Source organism: Helianthus annuus, chromosome 17 (assembly GCF_002127325.2).
Source record: "Helianthus annuus cultivar XRQ/B chromosome 17, HanXRQr2.0-SUNRISE, whole genome shotgun sequence".
Lineage (NCBI taxonomy): Eukaryota > Viridiplantae > Streptophyta > Magnoliopsida > Asterales > Asteraceae > Helianthus > Helianthus annuus.
In genome coordinates, this window is record NC_035449.2 from 4,346 (window position 1) to 31,752 (window position 27,407).

The window sequence follows — 27,407 nt, forward strand, 5'->3', positions numbered from 1 at the left end:
CCTCTCACGATCTTGAGCTCGGTGCAGTAGTATTTGCTTTGAACATTTAGAGGCATGATCTATATGGCACCAAGTGTGAAATCTCCACCTTAGATTTGGATTTGGGGATTTTGATTTAGTATTTGTGTCTTAACGAAATTGGATGAAAATTATTGGTTGTTATCATGTTAGTATAGTTTATTTAAGTTTTGAGAATTTTTAGATAATAATTGGATTGTTGCAATTATAAGCAATATATTTCATGTAGAAAATTTATCAAAATATAAAAATTTTCAAAAAGGGATTTTTATGATTAATATTATGAATTTTTAGAATATATATATATAGGGCCAGGATTTAGAGAAAACGGTAGAAAGTGTGAGAACGGAGAGAACGCTTATGGATCGTCAGATCAAAACAATCTATGGACTAGATGACGCGGTGGCGTTTTCGTAAATAACATCACTTTTATTAGGGTGGCGCGCTTCATTAAGGTTAAAAGGGTCTTTTGACTTCTCTACACAAAACTTCTAACTCACGAATAAAACGCTATTAAAATCCCGCCTTAACACACATAGCACACTTCATCCTAAACTAAACGCCATTAGATATAAAACGCCAAACTTTGTTTTTAACCGATAAAGCTGAACAAACAGTATTGAAACGACGGAACTTAATTACTAGCATTTACTATAATAAAAATCGCGCCTAAAATACGCGCCAAAAACTTCCTATATAAACAACCTCTCAGACCTACTAAAATCCACACCAAAACCCCAAACACCATATTTTCCTCTATACCATTCATCTTAGAAACGCCAAAAAAACCTAACTATCAAAGATTCCAATCCATGTTTCTTTGATATACACTATTTCCACAATATAAATGCCAAAACATACAAAAACCACTAAAATTCAAAAACGCCATTTCATGGAGATTCAGTTTTGTTCTCATTAAAGTTTAGCTAAACGGGATGGACAACATTGTTAGACATCTTTCTTGACTGAGGACTAACAATGTTGTCCATCTCGTTTAGTAAAACATTATTGAGTTAGCATGACCAAAATTAGAGGTTTTTGGTAGTTTTATTAGTGGCGTTGTTTTTTTTTTTTGGCGTTTGATTTGCTTGACCGATCTTATATTGTTTGTTACGTAACTTCGAAGTAGCATGTTATGAACAAATAGGTCGAAAAAAAGAATGGAAAAAAATGATGTAAAATGCCAAACTGTGATCTGTTTGTGTTCTATAGGAATGAAATATACAAAACGCCAAACTACACTACACTGGCTCTCGAAGACCATCTGTGTGTGTTCTGTAAGAATGAAAAATACAAAACGCCAAACTACTCTTCACTAGCTCTCGAAGACCTTGTCGATCTTCTTTTAGTTACAACCTGTTTGCATGTCGATGCGTAGTCTCCATATCTGATGTTGGGTCAAATTATGTCACGTTTTATACTAGTTTGTGTTGAGTTTTAGTATGTTAACTATATTAATTCATTGTGTATATACTTATTATATGTTTGGTATTTTTGTGGATTATAGGTGTTATCGAGAGAAAGGGCTAGGCCAACTTCAATATATAATTTTATAATTTGAGTTCATCTAAGTTATTAATGTTGGGTTGCATGAAGTTTGGGATGGTAGTACACACAAGAGAAAAGAAAATAAGAGCTAGTGACTTGAGGAGTTTGCAACAGAATAGAAATAAGGTCACGACAAATAAAAGAAAAAAAGGGAATCGTTTAAACTACTACAAAGAGAAGTTGCTACCATCCAACAGCAAGTAATAGTTGAGCTCTTTAATCGGCCAAAAAGGGCGGCAGACTCAACAGTGTTAGGCAGCTGCCTGATACTTCCCTATTGGCCCAACAAAATTACGATTTTGTCCTGCTTTAAATTTACGCTTTTGCCATCAGTTCAAATTTATGTTTTTGCCCCCACTTAAAAATAAATTTGCGCTTTTACTCTTAGCTAAATATTTCGATTTTGCCCCCGGTTAAAAATTACGATTTTGACCCGTTTCAATTTACACTTTTGCCATTAGTTTTTCCCCTTAAAATTACGATTTTGCCATCAGGTCAAAGTTATGTTTTTGCCCACGCTAAAAAATAAATTTACGTTTTTCCTCCCGGCTAAAAATTCTAATTTTGCCCTTGGCTCAAATTTACGATTTTGCCCCGTATAAATTTATACTTTCGTCATTAGGTTTTTTTTCTCACAGCCAGGTTACGATTTTGCCCTCAACTTAAATTAACATTTTGCCTTCCTGGTGACATTACAAGTTTGCCCCAGTGCAAAATCACAGTCGTGCTGGCAACTTCCTGGCACTCGCCCGTTGGTCCATTTAGTTTACGATTTATCTTTGAATTAAAATTATGATTTGGTCATCAAGTTAAAAATTACGTTTTTCCCATCGTTTTAGTTTTTTTACCAAAACTATAAAGGTTTTTTGTTTTAATTGGTTTACTCGATTTTATTTTTTTTCGTGTCAAGGAGTTGCCTAACACTGGCTCATTAGTCCTGAACAATTACAGTTTTGCCCTGAGCTCAAAATTACGGTCTTTTCATCGTTTTTGTTTTTTTTCCCTAGCAAAATTATAGTGATCTTTTTTTAATTGTTTGAAAATTATTTGGCTATTGCCCCGCAACGCGGACGGGACATCTACCAGTTCATATACATATTCCTAATTCTAGGTGGATATATACATCAAAAAGAATTATACTGGACATGAATGCTCTATTGGGCCTTTCACGAATATTATAATGATCTTTGAATTAATTGGGCCAGCCAATTGTGAAGGTTACGTGAATATGGAATTGAGCCATATATATTGATATTTGGTCGTAACTTTTAGAAGGGGAAAGAATTGGAGTTGGGAATTGACGGCAGTTTTGAAGCAAGGCAGCAGGGACGCATGGAAGGCAGCCGTCTTTTAGCGGCTGTACACGGTTTTCTTTAAATGAACAGTTCGTAGGGTTTAATACTTTTCTCAGTTTTGATTATATTTGGATTTGTTTTTGACATTGACAACGTCATATAAACAATTTGATGAGTTAGTTATTTTAAACTGTTTGCATGTGTTTGAGTTCTTGCTTTACAACTTGCTCGGTTGATGACAAAACCTTGTAGCTTGTTGGGTGAGATAGAGTAGGTTGACTCACATTAGTAAATAAGGTAATTAAACTGTAAAAGATCTGATGACAAAGACCTGTTTTTTATTACCACTTAAATTAACCGACTTTTCAGCATCATGTCTATGTGGTGTCCAATTAATGATTAAATTGAGTTTGGTGTGGACTTAGAATCTGAAACTTGGAGGACTTTACCTTTATCTCTTGTGATTTTTCTCGGATGATTGATTTCAAGATTTTCACATTAAATTTTGTTTTTCTGATTCTTATTAACTGGTAAATCTTGACCACTTGTGTTGATTTTGTGAAACGTTTATTATATTTGAATTGTTTGTCGTTTATCAAGCGTATTGGCAACATACTTGCGTTGTTAGCGGGTTGGTAAATTGGTGGGTAATTGGTATAACTAAACGGGTTATTAGGTTGTATGGTGAATCTTAAAAAATATCCCTAATAATTAATCAAAGTCATTAATTCCAAGGCCATGTCTATGTGGTGTTATGAATCTGTAAACGGGTTTTTGTGTTAAACTTGCAATCGGGATTCTAGGTGGGAGTTGTTTTTCTTTAATATATAATAATTCTTTAGTTAAACACTAACCACATATTCCCCGTGGATACGATACCCTACTTACGCTTTCTATGTAGTTTAATTAGGTTTTTGATTGACTCTGACGACAGTCATCAATATCTTTTGCAGTTCTGACACTGTCTTTCTTTGGCCCCGGGTTTCGACTATGATTTCTTTTTCTCGATTACTATATGCTGTTTAGATTTCAGGCGCTTTCGAGAACCAGAACCTTTGGATTTATACCCAACAGGTACTCTTATTGGATTCTTGTTATTTTTATATTGACCGGTTATCTCGGCAAATCTATCCCTAGTACTAGCAAAATGAGCAACAATCTGCATATCTTGAACCTTCTTCATATAAGATTGAACATGATCCTTGTATAAGGATAGCTCCTCTTTATTACCAGATAAACAATTCAAAGTATATTCCGTTGAAAAAATAATATCTCGCATCATACTTTGCACATCGGGGTCAAGCTCGGTCATATATTCACGACTAATTGAGTATTCGGGAAAGTAATTTGGGGAAGCCTCTTTGCGCCATCTATTCAGAATGTATTGTTTCGGAAATTCCCTAATGTTCATAATTCTCAAAACATAGAATATATGTCTACATAGCAAACCAAACTGTTCAAAATGTCTGCATGAGCAACTACATGTGCAATCAGACTTACGGAACATTACCTGAAAAACACCAAAAACAATATCTCTAACGCCATGCAGAGAATGTTTGTCTAAAAAAAAAACACATTGGATATGATAAAACGCCATTAACAGAAAACGCTATATAAAAACAAAACGACATTGTTTACCTCAAATAAGGATGTACAAGGCTGTTGGAAGTCATTTATGTAAAACTTAACAAACTCATCGGGCTGATCTTCGTAACGTTGATTTATGCAATCCGCAATTCCAATTAGCTCAGCTTGAACGTCACAAAAAATACTTTTTGTGTATATGTTAACAGCTTGGCCTTCCAACAATTGGTAATTACTCTTCAACTGGGGTCGTTTGTGTCGAGATTCATGATCATTTTTTCGATGTATGTGACGCTCTGCTTCTATTACAGTTTCATAACGAGTCATGAACTCAACAAGAGTAGCTTTCGAATTGCACACTTGACCAAAAAAATGATTCTCACTCTCCGACCTCGATGTCGTTCGCCTAAGACCCGACATCTCTTCCATTCTATAGTATGCAGGGATCCAAGATTCCCTGAGTGCAAAAATATCAGATAGCCAGTCATTATCTACTAAATTGAACTCTGCGATAACCGCTTCCCATTCTGATTCAAACTCTTCAGGTGTGAGAATATCCGTCCACACAACACCACAAATACGTTCTTTAAATTGGTGGAATTGCATAGCCTAACACCAACCTATGTATAACACGAAAACGCCATGCATAAGAAAACATATAAAATTACACAAAGACAAAACTTAATTAAAAAAAAACATTAACAAGGTACAAAACGCCATGTATTTCAAAACGCAGTGTATCCTAAAACGCCAAAGGTAAAAATAAGCATACCAACCTTCAGAGAAAGTTTATGCATCACATGCCACATGCATAACCGATGCCTCGTGTCAACAAATACAACAAAAATAGTCTTCTTCATTGCTGGATCTTGGTCAGTGACAACAACTTTTGGTTGAGAACCAACAGCTTTTAGAAAAACTTTTAACAACCAAATATACGTATCAACAATTTCAACCTTCTGGGGTAGCCCAGTTGGCCAGCCTCACCCACCCTCTCCCTAGAGGTCCCGGGTTCGAATCTTGGTGTCCGCATCCCCACGGCCAAGCTCTTCGCTCTCGGTTGGGTATTCAGCCCCAGGCAGCTATGAGTCTAAGCTAGCTTGTGGAGTGTGATCACTCCAGCGGTTGGGAGGACCGTGGAATATCCCCCCCCTACGTATCAACAATTTTCGACGCCAATAATGCTGCACCAAATGTAACATTGCAGTGATGATTGTCTATACCAGTGAATAGTACAAACACCATAGAGTATCTGCATATGAAAACGCCATGCGAACTGAAACAATAATAAAAACGCCATTACATGTAAACTAATAAAACGCAATTGCATGTAAACTAATAAAACGCCATATCATGTAAACTAATAAAAACGCCGTTGCATGTAAATTCATAAAATGCCAAAAAACAGAAGAAGTTGAATAATAAAATATTACTTGTTGGAACGATACATGGCGTCAAACGAAATCACATCACCAAACACATGGTAATTTCGTTTGGCTTGATCGTCACACCAAAAAAGTTTTCAAACGATTCTCTTCGTCTGTGAAGTAATCATACGAGAAATTAGGCCGAGAATGTTTTTTTTTCATTCAAATGTCTCACAACCATATCGGCGTCATATTCCCCTATAAACAAGTTAATTTGCCTCTTATAGTTCTTAAATTCAACTTTACTTGCACCCACATCTTCAAAACCGCCAAAACAAGTCTTCATAACATTAAACGCCTTGACGGGACCCAAATTCAGCTTAGACATGCTGTGTATAACATGCTTCTGGAGCTGAGTGACGGGTCGTTCAGTTGGAAGAAAATGCTTATCAGGACGTTCAACAAGATCATGGTTGTGCTCCTCGAGAAACTTATACACCTTCCATGATCCATGCTCAAAAGTTACACCTAACAGTGTACCACAATCAGTCTTCTTTAAAAAGTTGGATCGCACTAATTGCTCCTTTTGATTGGGGTCCAACGTATCAACCTTCTTGTCCTTGTATAACCCAGATCTCGTACACAAGTAATACTTAATATGTAACACACCTTTAGAGTTTGTCTTTGTAGTCCCTTTCCTGACTGAAAACCCACACTCCTTGGCATACTTGACATACATTGAATAACAATCATCGAGGCTTGAGAATACCATGTCCATTGTGGGCTTTATTTCTTCACTGACGTCAGGAATGATAAATGGTAATCCAGTTTTGGGGCAAAGCCTTTGACTCGAGGAAGCAACTTTGTCTGAGAAAACACAGTGAGGAACAGAAAAATCAGAAAAACGCCATTAAAAATAGAAAATGCCTCGTAATAACATTATAGATTAAAACGCCATCAATTGAATAATAAATAAGACATAATAAACACATAATTTAAAAACGACATGATGAAAACACCATGAGATGAATAATTAAAAACACTTAAAAACATAAATAATTAACAAAATATAACATCATAATGAAAACGCCATAATTAACAAAACTAATGTTTACACACATTAACAAATAGTAATAACTGATGTTTACAAATACTACTAAATAACGTTCAAAACTAATCAAATAGATGTAAAACGCCAACGATCGTAAAAACATAAGAAATATAGTAGATTGTAAACGACAATTAAAATTAATATTGAAAACTCCAATTATCAGTTCTTAGTAATTGTTTAAATACCAATTAAAACGCAATTAAATTGCATAATATAATAACGCCATTGAAAATCATACAACACATTATAAAATACTAATATAAAAAAATGAAATAAGCATAAAAGAACAAAACGCCATATCTATTGCATGATTTGCTGGAACAAAAATAGAAAACGCCAACGAATTTTACTTTGTCGAATAGAATCCACGTTAGATGCCATAGATCTGAGAAAGCTTGTAAAGGAGGTAACAACTAACAAGAAATCTTTGGAGTTTTAATTTGAAAGAGATTTATAAAGCGAATAAGGAGGGAAGGTATAAAAGAACAATCGTACCCCCGCATAATAATTAGCGCCCCCTGCCACGTGTTGGGCCAGGATCCGTTCTCACCGTTCTCACACTTTTCACCGTTCTCTCCTGATCCCGTTTCTATATATAGATATATACACATATATTTCATGGTGTATGTTAAACTGAGAGCCAAATGTTTGTGTAACTACATGAGAGTACAATATGTGCAAATGTGCTAGTGATTAGAGGTTTGAGTTTATTGTGACAATTAGAATTCTCGACTCCGAAACCAAGGCAACCACATGAGTCTAGGTGACTACATTTAATTGATACAACTAATAAGAATATGACAATGTGTCCAGGGCGCAATTGAACGTAGAGACTTCTATACTAGAATTTATTTGTTGCGAACTCTAAGGTGAGTTCGCAACTTTTTCTAAAAGCATGTGTCCCTGGTTTGGGACAACACTTTTTACGGTAGCCTCAGGTTGAGGGCTACGCGCGCGTTCCTTGTGTGGACCACTGAAACATGCTATCCACTGGAGGTGGATAGTACACTTAGGCTAAATGAGAAACTCTATCCTGAAAGTCCCTGTGTTTTACCGATTAAATTTCCGGTTGGGCATACGCGGGGTATTAGTTGATAGGGCTATTAGGTTTGACAAACCTCACACCGTGCTGGAGGCCGGACGTGAATTTCTAACCTTCACTCTTGTTTTAATGTTGATAAACATTATTGAGGGCACAAACGAAAACGTCAGCATTCGGTACACAGTTTACTCATATGATGAAGGTTAGCTACCCGAGTCATACTTATATCAAAACGTTGTGAACTTTACTTTTACTAAACTCAAATTTTGTGAATTCATCAACTTTATTGTTGACATGCAGTTGCATGCTTTGCAGGTCAGTAGGTACAGGTAAGCATGGGCGTTGCAATCGGCTGGAGTTGGTGGTTTGCTATTGACTGTATTAACCATTTGTCAGTGGGGTGGAAGAAGCCTTAATTGACCGTATTAACCATTTGTCAGTGGGGTTAGAGAGTTGCCTTCAAGAAGTCAACCTTTTGCACCAATGGTTGAATATTCTTGCTTCTCCTCCCATGGTGCCAGTCATCGCACAAAGAGGGTGGAATGTTGTTCCGGAAGTCATTATTCTAGTCGGGTGGAATGTCATGCCTCCGGAACCTCCTCTAGACGTACTACACGGGGTTCAGGTAGCCGTTGCGCTGCCACCACAAGACATTGTGGAGAATGAGCCCGCCTTCTTTCTCCCTAGGGAGATAGAGGAATGGCTCAATGACATTTAAAAAGACATCCCAGGTTCCGAGTTCTACAAAGCCCTTAAAGTACCGGAAAGCCGTTTCCGGGTTTTTGTCATTCCTACAACATTAAGGGTAGAACTCCTTAGTGATTTCCAGCATTTTATGACCTATCTATCTTAGGATCTTGGTAGTTTTTAATTTTTAGCAATTTTATTTTTAATTTCTAGGAACTATGTATCTCACTCTTGAATGAATGATGGTTTTTAATTATTGATGGTGTTTAGATGATGTTGTAATGGTTAAATACACTCGAAAAGGTGGAGGTTACCAAGGGAACTTTAAAATCGTACCCCATGCACAAAAACAAAGCCTCCCGACAATTTTCCAGCATTACAACAAGTTCAGCATGGGGTCGTTGTCACGACCCCAGCCCCGGTTTGACCCGAATAGGAGCCGCGGGACAGGAACCAGTGGTATTTAATTTATGCGACAGCGGAAGATTTTAAAACAGGATCTTTTAAAACTTGAAATGCCCGATTATTTTATTTCATAATTCGGGATAAACCCCGTAATTTACAATAGAGGAATTTTATTAGGAAATTCCCTGATTTATTAAAACATGTTTATTTATTTTAACTGAGCCGCCTCTTCAAGTTGGTTAGTGCTCCGTAGCACGTTTTCCTTGATTTACAGCAGGTCGCCTGAAACATGTTTTAAAAATATTTTGTCAGCGGGGAAATACTGAGTGAATCATTCATTTTGATAAAATGACACATAGTTATAATTTACAGCATAAGAGTGATTACAATGGCTTCTATCTTATTTTTATCTGGCACTTTGTGACTTGCTGACGATGGTCATATCACTATTGGGTCCCTCCCCAAGTAGTGACGTTTATCACGGTGAGGATTTATTAGCCTAACCTGTGAGAAATTAGTAATGTGCACAATACCCCACTAGCCAGTGATTAAGATAACCACGACTTAATCCCTGTAATTATAACCTTTGAAAATAATTTGAGGTATTGTAAAACAGTTGATAAAAAGAATGACTCACATTGCAAGTTTAATGCGGGCAGAGTTTAGCCTACTGATTAGCCTGATAACCTAATTTAAATAATAATGCACACGAACTAGGTTAGTAACTAATACAGCATTTACGATAACTCATGAGATTAAACCCTCACAACGAATGACAAAGTGCAATACTTAAACATCCATCGAGTTAATGATGAATGACAAAGTATAAACCCAATTTGAGCAGCACTTAAAAATCCATTGGATAGTTTTAATCGATCGGACATTGAATCGTAGTAGCGATTGAGTTATTACCCTGTTTGTGCGGCAGTGTTTCGTGTTCGTGTGTGTTTTGAAGTAAACAGTGTATAACTCAGTGTATGAATTGAAATTTAACGTTGAAACAACCAAACTGATCAAGTCCCAAGCCCCTGCATTTATAGCCTAAATTGGAGCCTCCCGCGTGTCGCGACAGGATCCTCTGCTCCTGTCGCGTATCGCGGGGCAATCTAATGTAGGCTAGGGTAGGCTTGTCACTTGTATAGGCCTGCTGAGTTGATAGTTCGCGAATTTTCAATATAGACAACGAATTGTGATGATAATCGTCAATTAGGGTTTACCCCCTTGAGTTTTAGGGGCCCTGATCCTGATTCTGATTATTCTGAAAATTTTAGGGTTTATGCAGGATTACTTGAGGGTCTCAATTAGGGTTTCCTATTGGGCAAAATAAAATAAGAAATAGTACTTTTTAATGAGAGTTGTTACATCCTCCCCACCTTAATAAAAATCTCGTCCTCGAGATTTACTGGAACAGGTAGGGATATTTTCGCTTCATTTCTGATTCCAGTTCCCAAGTGTATTCAGGTCCTCTCTTTGAATCCCACTTGACTTTGACTAGCACTAGTCGTTTGTGCTTGAGAAACTTGATCTTTCTATCCTCTATCTGCAGTGGTTTCTCCACAAATTTCAGCTTTTCATTTACCTCCACATCTTGAAGAGGTACTACCAGGGATTCGTCAGATAAACATTTCTTGAGGTTGGATACATGAAATACATCATGTACTCCAGCTAACTCTTCCGGTAGTTGTAAACGATAAGCAACCGGTCCTATTCGTTGGATTACGGGAAATGGTCCTACGTACCTTGGACTCAACTTTCCTTTCTTGCCGAACCGTACTACTCCTTTCCAAGGAGAAACTTTCAAGAGTACCTTGTCTCCAACTTGAAACTCTAGTGGCTTGCGTCGATGGTCAGCATAGCTCTTTTGGTGATCTCGAGCAGTCTTCAGTCTTTCCTTGATCTGAGTGATCTTGTCGGTAGTTTCTTGTAGAATTTCAGGACCTGATAGCTGACTTTCTCCTATTTCTGCCCAACAAACTGGAGTTCTACACTTGCGTCCATAAAGTACTTCAAATGGGGCAGCTTCAATGCTTGAATGATAACTATTGTTATAGGAGAATTCAATCAAAGATAGGTGATCGTCCCAGTTTCCACCAAAATCTATCACACATGCTCGAAGCATGTCTTCCAGGGTTTCTATCGTCCTTTCACTTTGTCCGTCTGTTTGTGGATGATATGCAGTACTTAAATTTAGTCGGGTTCCATTGCTTCCTGAAAGCTAGTCCAGAAATGGGAAGTGAAACGACTATCTGTATCCGATATAATGGAGAGTGGAACTCCATGTAAGGATACTACTTCGTCTACATACAACTTGGCTAACCTCTCCATACTAATGGTTTCTTTCATGGGTAGAAAATGAGCTGATTTGGTTAATCGATCCACAATTACCCAAATCGCATCATTACCTTTTCTGGTTTTGGGTAACTTAGTAACAAATTCCATTGTTATGAGTTCCCATTTCCATACAGGCATTTCTATTTTTTTGTAGTAGCCCTGAAGGTTTCTGATGTTCTGCTTTTACTTGCGAACAAGTAAGACACTTAGATACATATTCAGCTATATCCTTTTTCATTCCTATCCACCAGAAATTATTTCTTAAATCTTGGTACATCTTATTGTTTCCCGGATGTATGGTATACCTAGATTTATGAGCTTCTTCTAAAATTTTATTTCTTAATTCTCCTTGTCTAGGTACCCAAATTCTTTGCTTGTGGAATCTCCAAATTCCATCACTTCCTTGCTTTAATTCTTTTATTCGTCCTTTCATTCCTTCCGCATTGTCTTCGATTGCTGTTTCTTGAACCCTTTTCAGTTGTTCCATTAAATCTAACTGTAGATTTAATCTAAGAGCACGGACTCGTTTTTGCTTTTCATGATAGTTACGACTTAAAGCATCTGCGACTACATTTGCTTTTCCTTCGTGATATTGAATATCACAGTCGTAGTCATTTAAAATTTCCATCCATCTTCTTTGCCTCATATTTAATTCTTTTTGCCCAAATATGTATCTTAAACTTTTATGATCTGTATAGACAGTAAACTTACTTCCATAAAGATAATGTCTCCAAATCTTAAGGGCAAATATTATGGCTCCTAATTCTAAGTCATGAGTTGTATAGTTTTCCTCGTGCTTCTTCAATTGCCTTGAGGCATACGCAATTACCTTCTTGTGTTGCATTAGTACACATCCTAATCATAGCTTTGAAGCATCACAGTATACTTCAAAATCTCCCGTCCCTTCTGGCAAGGCTAAAATTGGAGCATTTGTTAAGTTTTGCTTTAAAATCCTAAAAGCCTCTTCTTGCTTAGGTCCCCATTCAAACTTAACTGCTTTACATGTTAGCTTAGTTAATGGTACAACTATCTTAGAAAAATCTTTAATGAATCGCCTATAGTATCCGGCTAATCCTATAAAACTTCTAACTTCCATAGCCGATTGCGGAATCTTCCATTTGGTAATTGCTTCTATTTTGGAGGGATCTACATGAATACCTTCATGATTTACCATATGACCCAAAAATTGCACCTCCTGTAGCTAAAATTCACACTTCGAGAATTTGGCGTAAAGCTTTTCCATTCTTAACAAAGTTAAGAGTGCATGCAAGTGCTGACAATGCTCGTCCTGATTTTTGGAATAAATAAGAATATCGTCGATGAAGACAATTACAAATTTATCCAAATAGGGTTTACAGATCCGATTCATCATGTCCATGAATGCCGCAGGTGCATTCGTTAATCCGAAGGGCATGACTGTAAACTCATAATGACCATACCTAGTTCTAAAAGCAGTTTTAGGTATGTCTTCTTCTTGTACTTTCAACTGATGGTATCCGGAGCGTAAGTCTATCTTAGAAAAATACCTAGCTCCCTGGAGTTGATCAAAAAGATCATCAATCCTAGGTAATGGGTATCGATTCTTAATGGTAACCTTATTTAATTCTCTATAATCAATACACATTTTCATTGACCCATCTTTCTTTTTCACAAACAATACTAGAGCTCTCCACGGGGATGAACTAGGTTGTATAAAACCTTTACTTAGTAATTCATCTAATTGCTTTTTTAGTTCTAGCATTTATGTAGGTGCTAGCCGATAAGGTGCTTTAGCTATCGGTGTAATTCCAGGAATTAGATGAATCCTAAATTCTACTTCGCTATTTGGTGGTAATCCTGGTAGTTCTTCTGGAAATACATTTGGGTATTCTGAGACTACTGGGATTTCCTTAAGTTCCTTACTTTTCGTGTTAATGATTACTGAAATCATATACACTACTTCTTGTTTTCTTGCATAACTGGCCAACTTCATTATCGAAATGAATTTCAATGGCTTTCGTGGTTTATCTCTTGTAATCACCACTAATTCTCCAGTAGGTGTATGAATTTCTATGGAATTCTTATCACAAAGAATTCGAGCATGATTGGTTACCAACCAATCCATTCCTAATACAATGTCGAATCCAGCTAAATTCATAGGTAATAGGTTTGCAGAAAATTTATGACTTAAGAGTTCTATCTTTACATTTTGCAAAACCTTATCTATGTTAACAGAATTTCCATCTGCTGTTTCGACTGTAAAAATCTGCTTAAGATTGGTCAATGGTAATTTAAGAGCTTGGCAAAATGAAGTATTGATAAAACTTTGGTTTGCACCAGAGTCAAATAATACTTTTGCATACACGTTGTGAACTAGGAACGTACCAGCTATCACATCGGGAATGAGTTATGCTTCTTGGGTAGTCAGCTGGAATGCTCTGGCATTCTTCTTAGTAATTCCGTTGGTCGTCTTGGCTTTGTTGTCTGCTGGTTTGACTAATTTTGGGCAATCTGGCCTAAAATGTCCAGCCTCTCCACAATTATAGCAGACCGTAGCTTTCTTCTTCCTGCAATCCTCTTCTTGATGCCCTGGAATTTTACAGAAATTGCAATACCCCTTGCATCTTCCAAAATGCTTCCTTTTACAGGCATTGCAAAATGGAACAGTGGAAGATTGCCAAGTTCCTTTTCTCTGAAAATTATTACGGTTACCCACACGAAATCCTTGGGTAATCTTTTGGGCTACTTCCTTTTTCCGATTTTCTTCACTTGTGCGTACCAATTCGTCAGTTAGGGTGTTAGCTAATTCTACCGCATCGTCAATAGTGCGAGGTCTCGCAGCTTTAACGATATTACGGATTTCGGCCAATCAATCCCCAAATATAGCGGGAAATAAGCACCGGTTCTGGCGAAGCCAGGGTTGGTACCACTCTCGCATATTCGAAGAATGTTGAAGTATATCCTCGACAGTCTACACCTATCATCCGATGGTTCAGGAATTTATTTGCCATTTGTTCCTTTTCATATTCGGGACAGAATTTTCTTTCCATTAGCTGCTTAGATTCCTCCCAATTCATGGCACAGGCCATATTTCTTCCTTTAGCTTGAAGTACCGTATTCCACCATTTTAGTGCCCCTTCTTTAAAAAGATGCGAAGCATACATGACCTTGTCTTCCTCAACACATTTACTTATCATAATTACTGCTTCGGTTTTCTCCAACCAACGCAGTGTCGCAGTCGCCCCTTCATTTCCTGCAAATTCAGCTGGTTTACAAGCAAGAATTTCTTTGTAAGTGCAACCAGGCGTTGCAGCTTTCATTTTCTTAGGGAGTGGGGCCTGCCGTGGATCATTATCGTGATTAGTATGGTTGCCTTCGTTTACGCTATTACTGAAGTTATCTTCTTGAGTACGTTTACTAGGAATAATTTGTTGAGGTTCAACAGGTTTTTGGGCAGCAACTAGGATTGCTGGAATAACATTGGCTATGCCTTGAGCAACGATATTCTCGATATCTTGCCTAGTCATAAATTGATTTTCCTGATTTTGCTTAGATTGATTCACTTCATTAACTGGTTCATTATTAGCAGGTTCCATCTGGTAATTAATATGTGTATAAATTATTAGCATGAATAATTGATAACCAAATATAACAAAACAATCGCACATAATCACATAAGTTTTTACAACACACGTATAGCCAAAATTGTCGATCTCGACTTCCATTTTTTTTATAGATTATATTAGGCATCCGTACACACTGTTATTTTACAAAGTTTTATTTTTTTTTAACTTTTTAAAGTTATTTTACAGAGTTATATTTTTATTACTATTGTTACTATACAAACACAACCTCCCAACCACACTATTCTTTGTCAGCTGGCATTTTAGAAGCGACGTTCCCTCTCGTCGTACTTCCAGGAGATTTGTTCTCCCACCTCTCGGATCCTATTCCCTGCACCTATCAGCTCCTCGCCAAAATGGCGGAGTTCAGCTAAGTTTTCATTACTCATTGGTGGGTTTAGTATAGGTTCTGGGTCGAACCGAGGGAAAAACGTATAAGGGTTATTAAGGAGGTTTTGAAACTGCCAGTCATTAGTCCACCACTCGTCCATTTCTCCTAAAGGTTGGGTGTGAATCAGAGGGTCTGGAATGGCTGGTTCTAAGTTTATTGGAAGTTGGGTTTCAGCAGGATAAGGAAAGAGGTTATTATTGATGAGCCTGATGATGTCACAGCTTGCCAGTAGGCGATCTAATTCTTCCTGCAGTGGCAATTCCTCGATTTGCCTAGAACTTTCCCCAATTTCCATCTCTATTTGCCTAGTATTTTTCCCAATTTCCATTTCTACTTGCCTAGCATTTTCCTCAATCTCGAGCCCTTTTCCTTTATCCATATGATTTTCAATTTTGGGAACTTTTCTAGTTGCTAGTTTCCTCCTACGTACTTTCCTCCATCCTACATATCTTCTCCTTTTCTTAAGCTTTGATTTCTCCAGAGGTGGAGCTTGAAATTCCATAGGTTCCTCCACATCGGCAATGTAACCAGTAAAGTCTTTGGAAACTTCTATTGGTACGGGATAGAGATTGAGATTCTGAAGGGCTTCAGATAGCTCATTCATGCTGTTTAACATATATGCAAAATTCACACAAAATGCTAAGTTAAAATTTTATAATAATATTTTCACAGATAAACATTTAAGTATTACTGCATACCGTGTGACTAATCTAATACAAAGGACAACTGAAAATTAAAACATACTAGGGTTTATTGTAACCTTATTTATTTACTGGGTAAAATTTTCTTGAGAGTTTCTGGATTGTAGCTGATATGGTACTAATACTGGGTAAGAGTATTGGTAGTTTTAAAGATTAGTATTTACTGCTACAGTGGCTAACATATAGAGATCTGCCCATTTTTCGTCTAATTCGTCTTCCCATGGTGGATTATTGCCTATTCCCTGGGTTTCCTGATTAACTTTCACTTCTTTTGGTTGTGATTTCTTTCCTTTCTCCTAACTTTTCCTAATAATCAAACTTCTTTTATTAGGAGAAAGTGGCTTCTTAAACTGTGCCTTATGGACAAATATTCCTTCCTTAGTATTTATGGATTGTTTTGAGGATGACGATCCCTTATCTTTTGGTGCATTATCTAATTGACGATAGATGTCTGAAAGTCTTTGCTTACCCATACTGTAAACAATTATTTAAATAATAAAACATATAATTCACAAAAATAGCAATCAGTATAATTAAGTATTTGCTAAATACTTAATTGGCTTAAATCAGTGGCTCTGATACCACCTTTTCCTGTCATGACCCTAGCCCCGGTTTGACCCGGTCAGGAGCCGCGGGACAGGAAACTATGGTATTTAATTTATGCGACAGCGGAAGATTTTAAAACAGGATCTTTTAAAACTTGAAATGCCCGATTATTTTATTTCATAATTCGGGATAAACCCCGTAATTAACAACAGAGGAATTTTATTAGGAAATTCCCTGATTTATTAAAACATATTTATTTATTTTAACTGAGCCACCTCTTCAAGCTGGTTAGTGCTCCGTAGCACGTTTTCCTCGATTTACAGCAGGTCACCTGAAACATGTTTTAAAAATATTTTGTCAGCGGGGAAATACTGAGTGAATCATTCATTTTGATAAAATGACACATAGTTATAATTTACAGCATAAGAGCGATTACAATGGCTTCTATCTTATTTTTATCTGGCACATTGTCACTTGCTGACGATGGTCATATCACTATTGGGTCCCTCCCCAAGTAGTGACGTTTATCACGGTGAGGATTTATTAGCCTAACTCGTGAGAAATTAGTAATGTGCATAATACCCCACCAGCCAGTGATTAAGATAACCACGACTTAATCCCTGTAATTATAACCTTTGAAAATAATTTGAGGTATTGTAAAACAATTGATAAAAAGAGAATGACTCACATTGCAAGTTTAATGCGGGCAGAGTTTAGCCTACTGATTAGCCTGATAACCTAATTTAAATAATAATGCACACGAACTAGGTTAGTAACTAATACAACATTTACAATAACTCACGAGATTAAACCCTCACAACAAATGACAAAGTGCAATACTTAAACATCCATCAAATTCACGACGAATGACAAAGTATAAACCCAATTTGAGCAGCACTTAAACATCCATTGGATAGTTTTAATCGATCGGACATTGAATCGTAGTAGCGATTGAGTTATTACCCTGTTGGTGCGGCAGCATTTCGTGTTCGTGTGTGTTTTGAAGTAAACAGTGTATAACTCAGTGTATGAATTGAAATTTAACGTCGAAACAAGCAAACTCTGATCAAGTCCCAAGCCCCTGCATTTATAGCCGAAATTGGAGCCTCCCGCGTGTCGCGACAGGATCCTCCGCACCTATCGCGTATCGCGGGGCAATCCAATGTAGGCTAGGGTAGGCTTGTCACTTGTATAGGCCTGCTGAGTTGATAGTTCGCGAATTTTCAATATAGACAACGAATTGTGATGATAATCGTCAATTAGGGTTTACCCCCCTTGAGTTTTAGGGGCCCTGATCCTGATTATTCTGAAAATTTTAGGGTTTATGCAGGATTACTTGAGGGTCTCAATTAGGGTTTCCTATTGGGCAAAATAAAATAAGAAATAGTACTTTTTAATGAGAGTTGTTACAGTCGTGCTCAGCCCAACACGCCCCGTAGGCTCTGCAGAATTTTGCCCAGTTCAGGTAACTGGACAAGAGGCCGTGCTCACTGAACACGCCCCGTGCCCAACCTTCTGTTTGATTTTGGTACTGGCGATCTGACCACGGGGCCATGCCCGGACCAACACGGGGCCATGGCCAGACGCCCAGTAACACAAAATTTTGTTTTAAACACCTTTTTATACATTCAATCAATCTAAATTTGGGACACATCGAGGACAATGTGTAATTTAAGTGTGGGGGGGGATGTGAAAACCTTGAATTTTGCAAGTCCTAATAAAAAGCCTTACACAAAACTCTATTGGAACCGCTAATCACCCCAATTTTTTTTCAAAAATTTTCATTTTTTACTTGTCTTGGTTTAATTTGGGAATAACAAGTTATAAACCCATTCCCACAACAAGTGAGTTTTGAGCCTTTATTGAGCATGCAAGCATACATCTTTAAACTAAATGCTCATTTTCCGTTTCTTGTGTGAATAGCCGTTTGGTTCTTACGACTCTAGAACTTGCCACGGCGATACATTCCCGATCCTTACCAACTTAAACCCAAGTAAGTAAATGATGGGGGCATTAGGACTATCCCGTTTTCCTTTCAACACCATTATTTTTCATTTTCTTTATCACCTACCCAAAATCCCCCCAGTTAACCCCTTTGAGCCTAACCTTTTAATTTCTAAACCCACAAAACAAACACCTTTACCTACCATAACCTTTTTCTTTTCAACCCCTTTATTTTAGTAAAAAGCTCGGTTTTCTTTTGACGTTTCTTTATAAAAAAAATGATACTTTAGCAATAAATAAACAAGTTACTCAAAGAAACTTTGTTTGAAGATGCGTAGTTTGAATAAAAGTCGCAAAAAAAAGTTTTACGACGACCGACGCTTTTTACGCTTTTAGCCCTTTTTACTAACCACTAACCAAAACCACCTACCCTTAGCCCAAGCCTAACCCTTTCCCGAGTCCTCTTGATATTTACGAAGGTTTATAGTTAAAAAGGCGGAGGATTGATTGCTTGGAAAGCATATTGTAGAAGTAAGTTCCATGCCGGTCGCAAGTGTTTCACAAAAATACATCTTCGGCCGAGTGTTGACTGATCTCCCGTGAGGTACGTGAACTTGTATATAAATGGAATTTTAAAGAGGCATGTTATGCCCAAATAAGTAATTTCTCTTATGAAACGTTCTAAATAAATCATAACGAATAGGATTGTAAATAGTATAATAATAAAACAAAATAAAGATCTTGGATTCCCGACACTCAAGACAAGCCCAAAACTTCTCTCCTACCTATTCCATTTGGGTATCTTACCAACGCTATACTACGCTCACGATGGGTGCACTTGCCCAAGTGTGTGTTTAGTGTTAGTAGAATATCGTGTTTTATAAATTTAAAACTTGACTAATGCATAAAATGGGCTTAAAATATCAATAAAATCATAACACACTCGACACGCACCACACGGAAGCTTGCATAAAACTCAGATTACTATTATGATCATGTAATATAACTTCAGAAGGTTATGCTACATTATATTACGATCATAATGGAACCTTAAATCAGTAGCAAACTATTCTAAATCGGCTCAGAATCGAAAGTCAAAGCAGAAGTCAAACTTTGCGGCTTTCGGTTGCGAACCGACCTTAAGACTGGAATTGACGAGCCGAACATGTTTACATATGTTCTAATAATTATTACCAAGTTTTTTAAGTGTTAAACCATAATTTAGAACGCTTACATTACCAGATTATGGTTATTTTAAAAACTGACCTGTTTGACTTTTTAATATTAATTACTTTGACCCGTCAATTGACCAAGCAAACGTGATTTTCAGGAGGTGCCCTTTTGAGGGATTACCTAATTACGATCACGTAGCCATGTTCGCCTCGAGAAATGGCTGGACCATTAAGGTCTAAGCCGAATGTCAAAGCATTTATAAAAAATGTTTGACTTTCGGCTTTAAAAAGCCTATAAACGAAAATAAAACTGAAAGGAGCACTTACAAGTGGTCCTTAGATGAAAATACACTTTCTTAGGAAGTCCCCAATTCTCAGTATAACAACCCTCCTAAAATAATTCCGACACCCCTAAAATAATTAGAATGTCCTAATACGTCCTAAAATACACCCCGTATACGAGAAATGGCTCAAAATACCTTTATTTTTATAAAATTAATTAAAAAACAAAATTTAATGGGTCCTGGGGGGGCGCGACAGAGCCCTTGAGGGGCTTCGCGGGGCGCGAGCGCCTGCCCACCCGCCCTGACCTAGTTCCGCCACGTGTCAAGCGCGTGTCAAAGCTTGTCGATGACTGGTCCCAGCTAAGCCCTAGATGACCTACGTCGCGGGCCGTGAAAGCCCGCCTTGATTCCGTCGCGGGGCGCGACGCCCTGTCTTATTAGCCCTATAAATTGAGTCGAAAGGCTCAGTTCATAAATCATTCAAAATTTATTTTCTCTCTCAACTTTCTGTAGTGTGAACATAATACCCAGGCATTATACCCCCTAATTAGCGAAGATCTGCCTCGTTGTAAGTATTTTAACCCCCGATTACGTATTAGATACGCTGCCCGATTGCTCTAGCGCTCCGTAACGGCTTTTGAGGCTATGCCTGACGTAGTCGTTGGAGTTCTGTCTCGGGGAGGGTATAACTGTAGGATCGAGAAACGATCTAAACGAGTCTATCAGAAGAGTTCTAATCCATATCAAAGGCGAAAACAATGATACAGAATTGAATACAGCTTGATATCCTCTTTAAATGTCTTGTATATTGATATTACACTGTTACAAATCGAATGACACGTCAGCAGCAGTTCGGTACCGGAATCACAAAAACGTTACGAATGACACAGCACTTCAGCTATATATAGGCATGGGTATTCCATACGAAATAACCAAAGGTTCATTTCGTGCGAAATGGACACAGTCCATTTCGTACGAAATGGCTCTTTGTCATTTCGTGCGAAATGACCTTTCCTAAACATTTCTCGATTTTCGTGCCCTGTTCAATCTAAACTATTACAAGACTCGATACAAGACGAAGTCGACATACATATGCACCTACAGACTCCCCCTTGGATGTTGACGAAGTGTTCGGTGTCGAGTCTTCACACCTTCAATCTTTATCAGTCTTCGTACTCTTCCAACGTATCTAACAGTATAAGTATTTGCAATCCTCTATATCTTCTTCTTTCATCAACTAACCTCCCCCTTGGATGTTTATCTAACAACCTTCACATTTTCTTGATCGAGTCTCTTGATTCCTTAAGTCATCAGCATCAGCAGTTAGTTTGAACCTCAGAAATTGAAACTGACTTTTGCATCTTCAGACTCCCCTATACTAGCAGACTCCCCCTTGAGTTGTGCTGGGATCGTAGTCTTGTTTTCACAGGTTCTAGTATTGAAACCTGGCTTACCTGCACATCCTCTACCCAAAACATAAGGTTCATAATAGATAAGATATAACAAATTTAGAATCCCTGCTAACTACTTGTAATCAAAACATTTCAATTTGGTTTCAATTTAATGAACCATATAATCTTTTCAAAATCAAATTTCATTTCAATCAAACTCTCCCAAACAATTTGTTCATCATGTTTGGCACTCAGAATTTTGAAAATCAGCTTTTCATCATCAGTTGTCGAAAATCTTTTTGGATTTTTGCTTTTTAAAGAAATGCAGTAAAGAAATATATACAAACAATATTTTTGTGAGTTTGTGTAAGAGGATCATATCAGTTATTGAGACACATCACAAGCACCATTAAGTTTTAGACATTTTAAGTTTTAAACGATTCACATAGATTGTCAGTATACTGATCCACTTAAATTTTCACACAAAGGTCAGTTGTTTTGAGATACGAAATTAATGTTTTAATTGACTTGAACTTATTCGCGTGTCCCACCTTAGAATATACTCTCGTATCCAGACTTCTATATTCAGTCTTACAGGTGAATGTACACTAATGATATCTGTAAACGGGTTAAATGCGAGACCACGAGAGCTCAGGTTAGAACTTCCGTTCAGACAAAGAGATGATGGCTCGTCTTTAGGTGTGTCCCGTTTGGGGATCTTTTCATCAACAGCACATGATTAGCATTTTTGCAATGTTTCATCATATTTATGCTGAGGCTGAGCTTTTAGACTAAAGCAAATGCAAAGCATTATACGAGGACTAGGTTATTGCTTCCGCAAAATCAGAAGTCAAGGTATAATACCCCAGATATCACCACGCACAAAGACCTAGTATGTCAGAAATAGAAAGCCCTTCAAACAAGACTTCGGGGGTTACCCATATATCCGAGAGATGTTCCCCACGAGATAAGTAAGTATAGACCTTTAGGTTTATATCTCAAAAACAATCTACTGAATGTATAAAAACCTACTGGCACATCTTCAGTGAGATCGTTTATCACATTTGACTTTACAATTTTTTAGCGTGCTGTGATAGTCCACTGATGTACTATCATTTCCTCTTTTTCACAATAAAACTCATTTTGATGAATTTTTCAAATGTTTTTGGATTTTTTTTCAATTTTCTAATGTTTTTGGATTTTTAAAGAAAATTCTGAAAACAAACTGTACAAATAAAGTGACAACTGTTGTGAATTGCTTCAATTTTCCATCCACTTGGCATAAACAATCAGAACTCCCACTGACAACAAACTATTTTCCCATTTTGATTTCAAAACACTTAAGTTTGTTTTAATCAAAATGGTTTTTCCGGAAAATTAGTTTTGTCGAAACTCATCAACCACTTGTAGGTTAGGGGTTCATTTCATCACTTTGTTTCTCTTTAAACCACATGAAAAATTAGCATTTTTAAATTCGATTAATACCACTTGAAGGAATGATAAATCAAGTACAACTTAATGTCCTTGATTAACCACTTGCAGATCGAAATATCACAAATGTGAATTTCTCAAGAAAGATGCCGATTCCTGCTCCACTCTTACCAACCTGGGAGCTCCGGCAAGTCAGGTTTTTAAGTAGAAAATGCTGTCACCCAAGCCTGACCAGCCTTGGGTGATTTTGATCCATCTTTATCCCACCATCTTTTTTATTTGTAAAAATCTTTCACACCCTTTACCTTACTGTCACACCCCGACCACGTAAAACATCAAACCGTGGCGGAAACGTCGGGGAGTGTTGTAACAGAATTATTGTTTCACAACCATGGCATTTAAAGTATTATCTTATTCATCACCCGAGGGTGGAATTCATTATTCAAACAAGAACCAACAAGCCACATTGTCTTAAAACTACAGAAATAAAGAGCACATGACGAAATTAAACTACGTCTAGTTTTGTTTTATGTCACTAAGGCCCAAGTCCACCCTAGCGTGTCACGATCATCCTACGCATTTGCTCCTGAAACACATGTGAAAATAAAGTACGTTAGCATAAAAATGCCAGTGAGTAACATAGGTTTTGTGAAAATAGGATTCATGACTTAGGTTTTAGAAAAGGGTTGTTTAACAAAGTCAGTCATGATCCTTGTAACATGTTTTGTTTTATAAATTATTTGAAAAGCGATGATAAAGTAGATGATATGTGAAAAAGTAATGTAAGGTTAAATGAATAACTAAGTAAAATGAGTTTGTATATATATATATCGAACAGTGTTGTAAAACAATGTCTTATGAAAAATGTGTTATTTGTAAGAAAAATGATTAAGTCCAAGTTGAATGACTTAAATAAACCACCCAATGAAAGTTGCCCATGTCTAAACCATTTGCCCAATGTTATTGTGAAAACCATGTCAAAATGTATATATATCAATATCAACATTGTCTATGTCAAATATCAATCATGTAATGTGTAATCAAAATGTCAATGTATGGTTAGTGAAATATGTATCAACTAAACCATAGGAAAAATGCACAAAACAGTGTATTGAAGTAAAACATGGTTTAAATCAACGCTATGTTTTGTGGAAAATGCATGCTATAATGAATACAAACATTTATGCGGTATTGTGAAAATGCATACATCCAAGCCTTGCAACTGTGGTGATAAACCTTTAAACAAATTAAAGGTCTATCTGTCTAAATGTTTTAATCGAATTCGGTCATTCCTTCCAATCCAAACATACCCAGGATTTCAGGAACGGGAGTTGTCAATTCCTATGGTACCATTACCTACTAACGAGCGGCGTGATCAATGTTAATGAATGTATATTGTCCCACTTAAACAAACCAAATGTCATACCCAGAATGTAAGCATGAAAATGTCATGTAAAACAAATGCACTAAGTATGATGAACATACATAGCGTGAAAATGTCATGTAAAATAAATGCACTAAGTATGATGAACATACATAGCGTGAAAATGTCATGTAAAACAAATGTATTAATGAACATAGCAAGTATATGATATGAAAGCATGAAAAGAATGAAAGTAACAAGTAGGCACATGTGTTTCACCCCAAAATGTTTGGAAAACAGTAAAAGGGGGGACTATGTACTCACTTGAGATTGCTTAGAAGTCGTAGAACAACCACCAAGCAATGTTAGAAGATCACGGAATCAAACAGCACCTATAAAGGCACCTACATTAATAAACGGACCTATCGGAGGATCGGGTAGTATGAGGGTTCGTAAACCAAATAAGTGTGGGAACTTATGTAATATGGTTTGACAAAGCCTTCATACCAAAACGAAACCTAACCTAAGTGCTTTTGACCCGTTACGACCCGCTTAGGTAGCTTATGCTACTTTAACGCGTCGTTTGCGTAAAACGCGCTTGAAACGCCTAACTAGCCCTATGACAAGCAAGATATGCCTTAACACACTTAATATTGTTGCTAAATCAGTTTAGGTGTCAAAAATTATGTTACATAAGTTTAAAATGAATTTTAGTGTAAAAAGGGCATTTTGGTAATTTACCTAAGGCATAAGAACCACTTGTCATACAACTACTTAAATGGCGTGACCATAAGGTATAACCTTGAAAGGTTATTCCCTATACACTATGGTCACCTAATGCGTTTGGTCGGATCCCAATGATCGACCAAATGGGTCGGGTTCGTAAGCATAAGCGATCGATTAGATCGCTTACCCTTACGACCCTAAACAAGCACAAATCTAAAAGCGACGAGCTAAACATGCTAGAACATGTTTAGAAAACAGGTTTGGTATTAAAACAAACGGTTTTAATACCCTAAAGTAGTTTGGTTACAAAATGCGCAAGAAAACGCATTTTGACCGAAACTACGGCTCGTCACTAAGCCTAGATAACGTGGTAATCAGTAGGTATAGTCGCTAGGGACTATAACCAACGTGATTACGCTCACGTTATGAAGTTCAAAAGAACTTCGCATTGACCATAAACTGGTCAATGCAGAAAGTCAAACAAAGTTTGACTTTCGGACTCGAAAAGCAATAAAAGAACGAAAGAATACTTACAACGGGTCCCCGCAAGATTGAATTCCGAGTACTCTCAGGTATGAAGTGTCAAAGCACCCCAACTTAGAGAGCAACCTCTGAATTCAAGTGTGAGGGAAATGGGCAAGACATGGAGGGGTATATATAGGATTTGGTGAACCGTTAAGATCGTTCCTCGCAAAGCGTGCTTCGATCTTGGCCATCCATGTGTACCCATAGTTTTTAAAAACCATTTGAGCCCATTATTTCAGTCCCCTGATTTGAAAATACCATTTGCAATGGGTTTAGAGGTGCAAGACAGCTGCATATAGCTGTTTTCAACAATTTTTCGTATCTGGGGACCTCACGCGGCCCGCCTAAAGTTTGGGGGAATCCTTACGCGCCCCGCCTGAGCAAACTTTGACAGATTTGTCAGTTTTGGTCCCTGCAGCTTAGAAACATGCGTTTCGGCCCATTTTTGACACGTTTAAGCCCCGTTAACCTCATTTCAAGGCTCTAAAATGAAGTTAAAGTATAGGGGACTCAAAACATGCTCAAAAATATCTCGGATGTCGGTTCGTTTGGTCGTACGATCGCGATGTTCGCTTAATTACGACGGAATGCGCATAAGCGCGAAAAACGATCCAAATTGCGCGACGAATGGATTTTTCTCATGCCAAACATTAAAACATAATATTTTAATGCTTACATAAATTTTTGGATGTCCGGAAGTAATCAGAACGTAAGATATGCGCGAAAGTGCAAACTTATGCACTTTTTGACACTTTTAGTCCCTGAATGAGCATAAAGTTTATTTTAGCACACCGAACCCCTCAAAGCCTATTTCTAAGCTATGTAAAGGATATTTAAGGTGTGTTTAACTTATGATCATGTTCCGGAATGTTCGTTACAGTTCAAATCGGCATACTTTCGCAGTTTGTCAATTTTAGTCCCTGTAAGCGAATTAACTGAATTTTTGCCATACCAAAGCCTTCGAAACTTATTTCTAAGTTATGTAAAGGTTATTTAAGGTATGTTTAGCATAGATTGATGTTCTGGAGTATTTGTCGCATTCAACTGATTACGCTTACGCACCAGTTTGCGTAAAATTTTCCAGAAAGCGATATAGAGTTTGAAATCGAATAAAGCCAAAACATGAAAAACATCAAACATGAATAAACAAACATTGGGATCAAATAACTTTATTTCATTGATAACCGAACTGTTTACAATGATTACAAGCACAAATGTCACAGTCTCCCCTACTTGTGGGAATTTCGTCCCGAAATTCGTTTAGAGGAAACTCGTGGGAATAGATGTGGATACTTCGCCTTCATTTGATCTTCACGTTCCCAAGTAAACTCAGGTCCACGTTTAGATTCCCAGCGAACTTTAACTAATGGAATGCGCTTGCGTTTAAGCCATTTGACTTCACGATCCATAATTTCCACAGGTTTCTCAACAAAATGTAGTGTTTTATCAACACGAATTTCGTCAAGTGGTATGTGGAGGTTCTCATCAGCTAAACACCTTTTGAGGTTGGATACGTGAAAGGTTGGATGAACATTTCCAAGTTCAGGAGGCAATTGAAGTCTGTAGGCTACCTTACCGATTCTTTCAACGATCTGGAATGGTCCAACGTATCTAGGTACAAGTTTTCCTTTCTTTCCAAATCTGATCACACCTTTCCAAGGTGAGACCTTAAGTAATACTCGATCACCGACTTGAAAATCCAAGGGCTTGTGTTTTAGGTCCACGTAACTCTTTTGACGGCTTCGAGCTGCCTGTAAGTTATCACGAATTTTCTTAACCTTGTCAGTTGTCTCCAGAATGAGGTCAGGTCCAGTAATCCGAGCCTCACCTATCTCATTCCAGCAGACTGGTGAACGACATTTTCGACCATAGAGAGCCTCGAAAGGAGCCATGTTGATGCTGGAGTGATAACTGTTGTTGTAGGAGAATTCAATCAATGGAAG

The 27,407-nt window shown here is 37.4% G+C and overlaps 1 protein-coding gene across 1 annotated transcript; it reads right to left on the bottom strand.

Annotated features, from left to right (window-relative positions):
• Window positions 1-3,849: 3,849 nt before the first annotated feature.
• On the bottom strand, window positions 3,850-5,051 carry LOC110921270 (protein FAR-RED IMPAIRED RESPONSE 1-like). Its single transcript, XM_022165562.1, has 3 exons — window positions 4,500-5,051; window positions 4,372-4,421; window positions 3,850-4,261 (listed from the first exon to the last, which is right to left on the bottom strand). Exons 1-3 carry the CDS (start codon window positions 5,049-5,051, stop codon window positions 3,850-3,852), a joined length of 1,014 nt encoding a protein of 337 aa, XP_022021254.1.
• Between the last annotated feature and the right edge of the window lie 22,356 nt (window positions 5,052-27,407).

Excerpts from the sequence above, each read along its gene's own strand:
- LOC110921270 (XM_022165562.1), bottom strand. The coding sequence starts at position 5,051 with ATGCAATTCCACCAATTTAAAGAACGTATTTGTGGTGTTGTGTGGACG. Across the intron at positions 4,422-4,499 it reads CTTGTACATCCTTATTTGAG|ACAAACATTCTCTGCATGGC; the intron begins GTAAACAATGTC and ends TTTTTTTTTTAG. Across the intron at positions 4,262-4,371 it reads TTGTTTTTGGTGTTTTTCAG|GGAATTTCCGAAACAATACA; the intron begins GTAATGTTCCGT and ends TATGAACATTAG.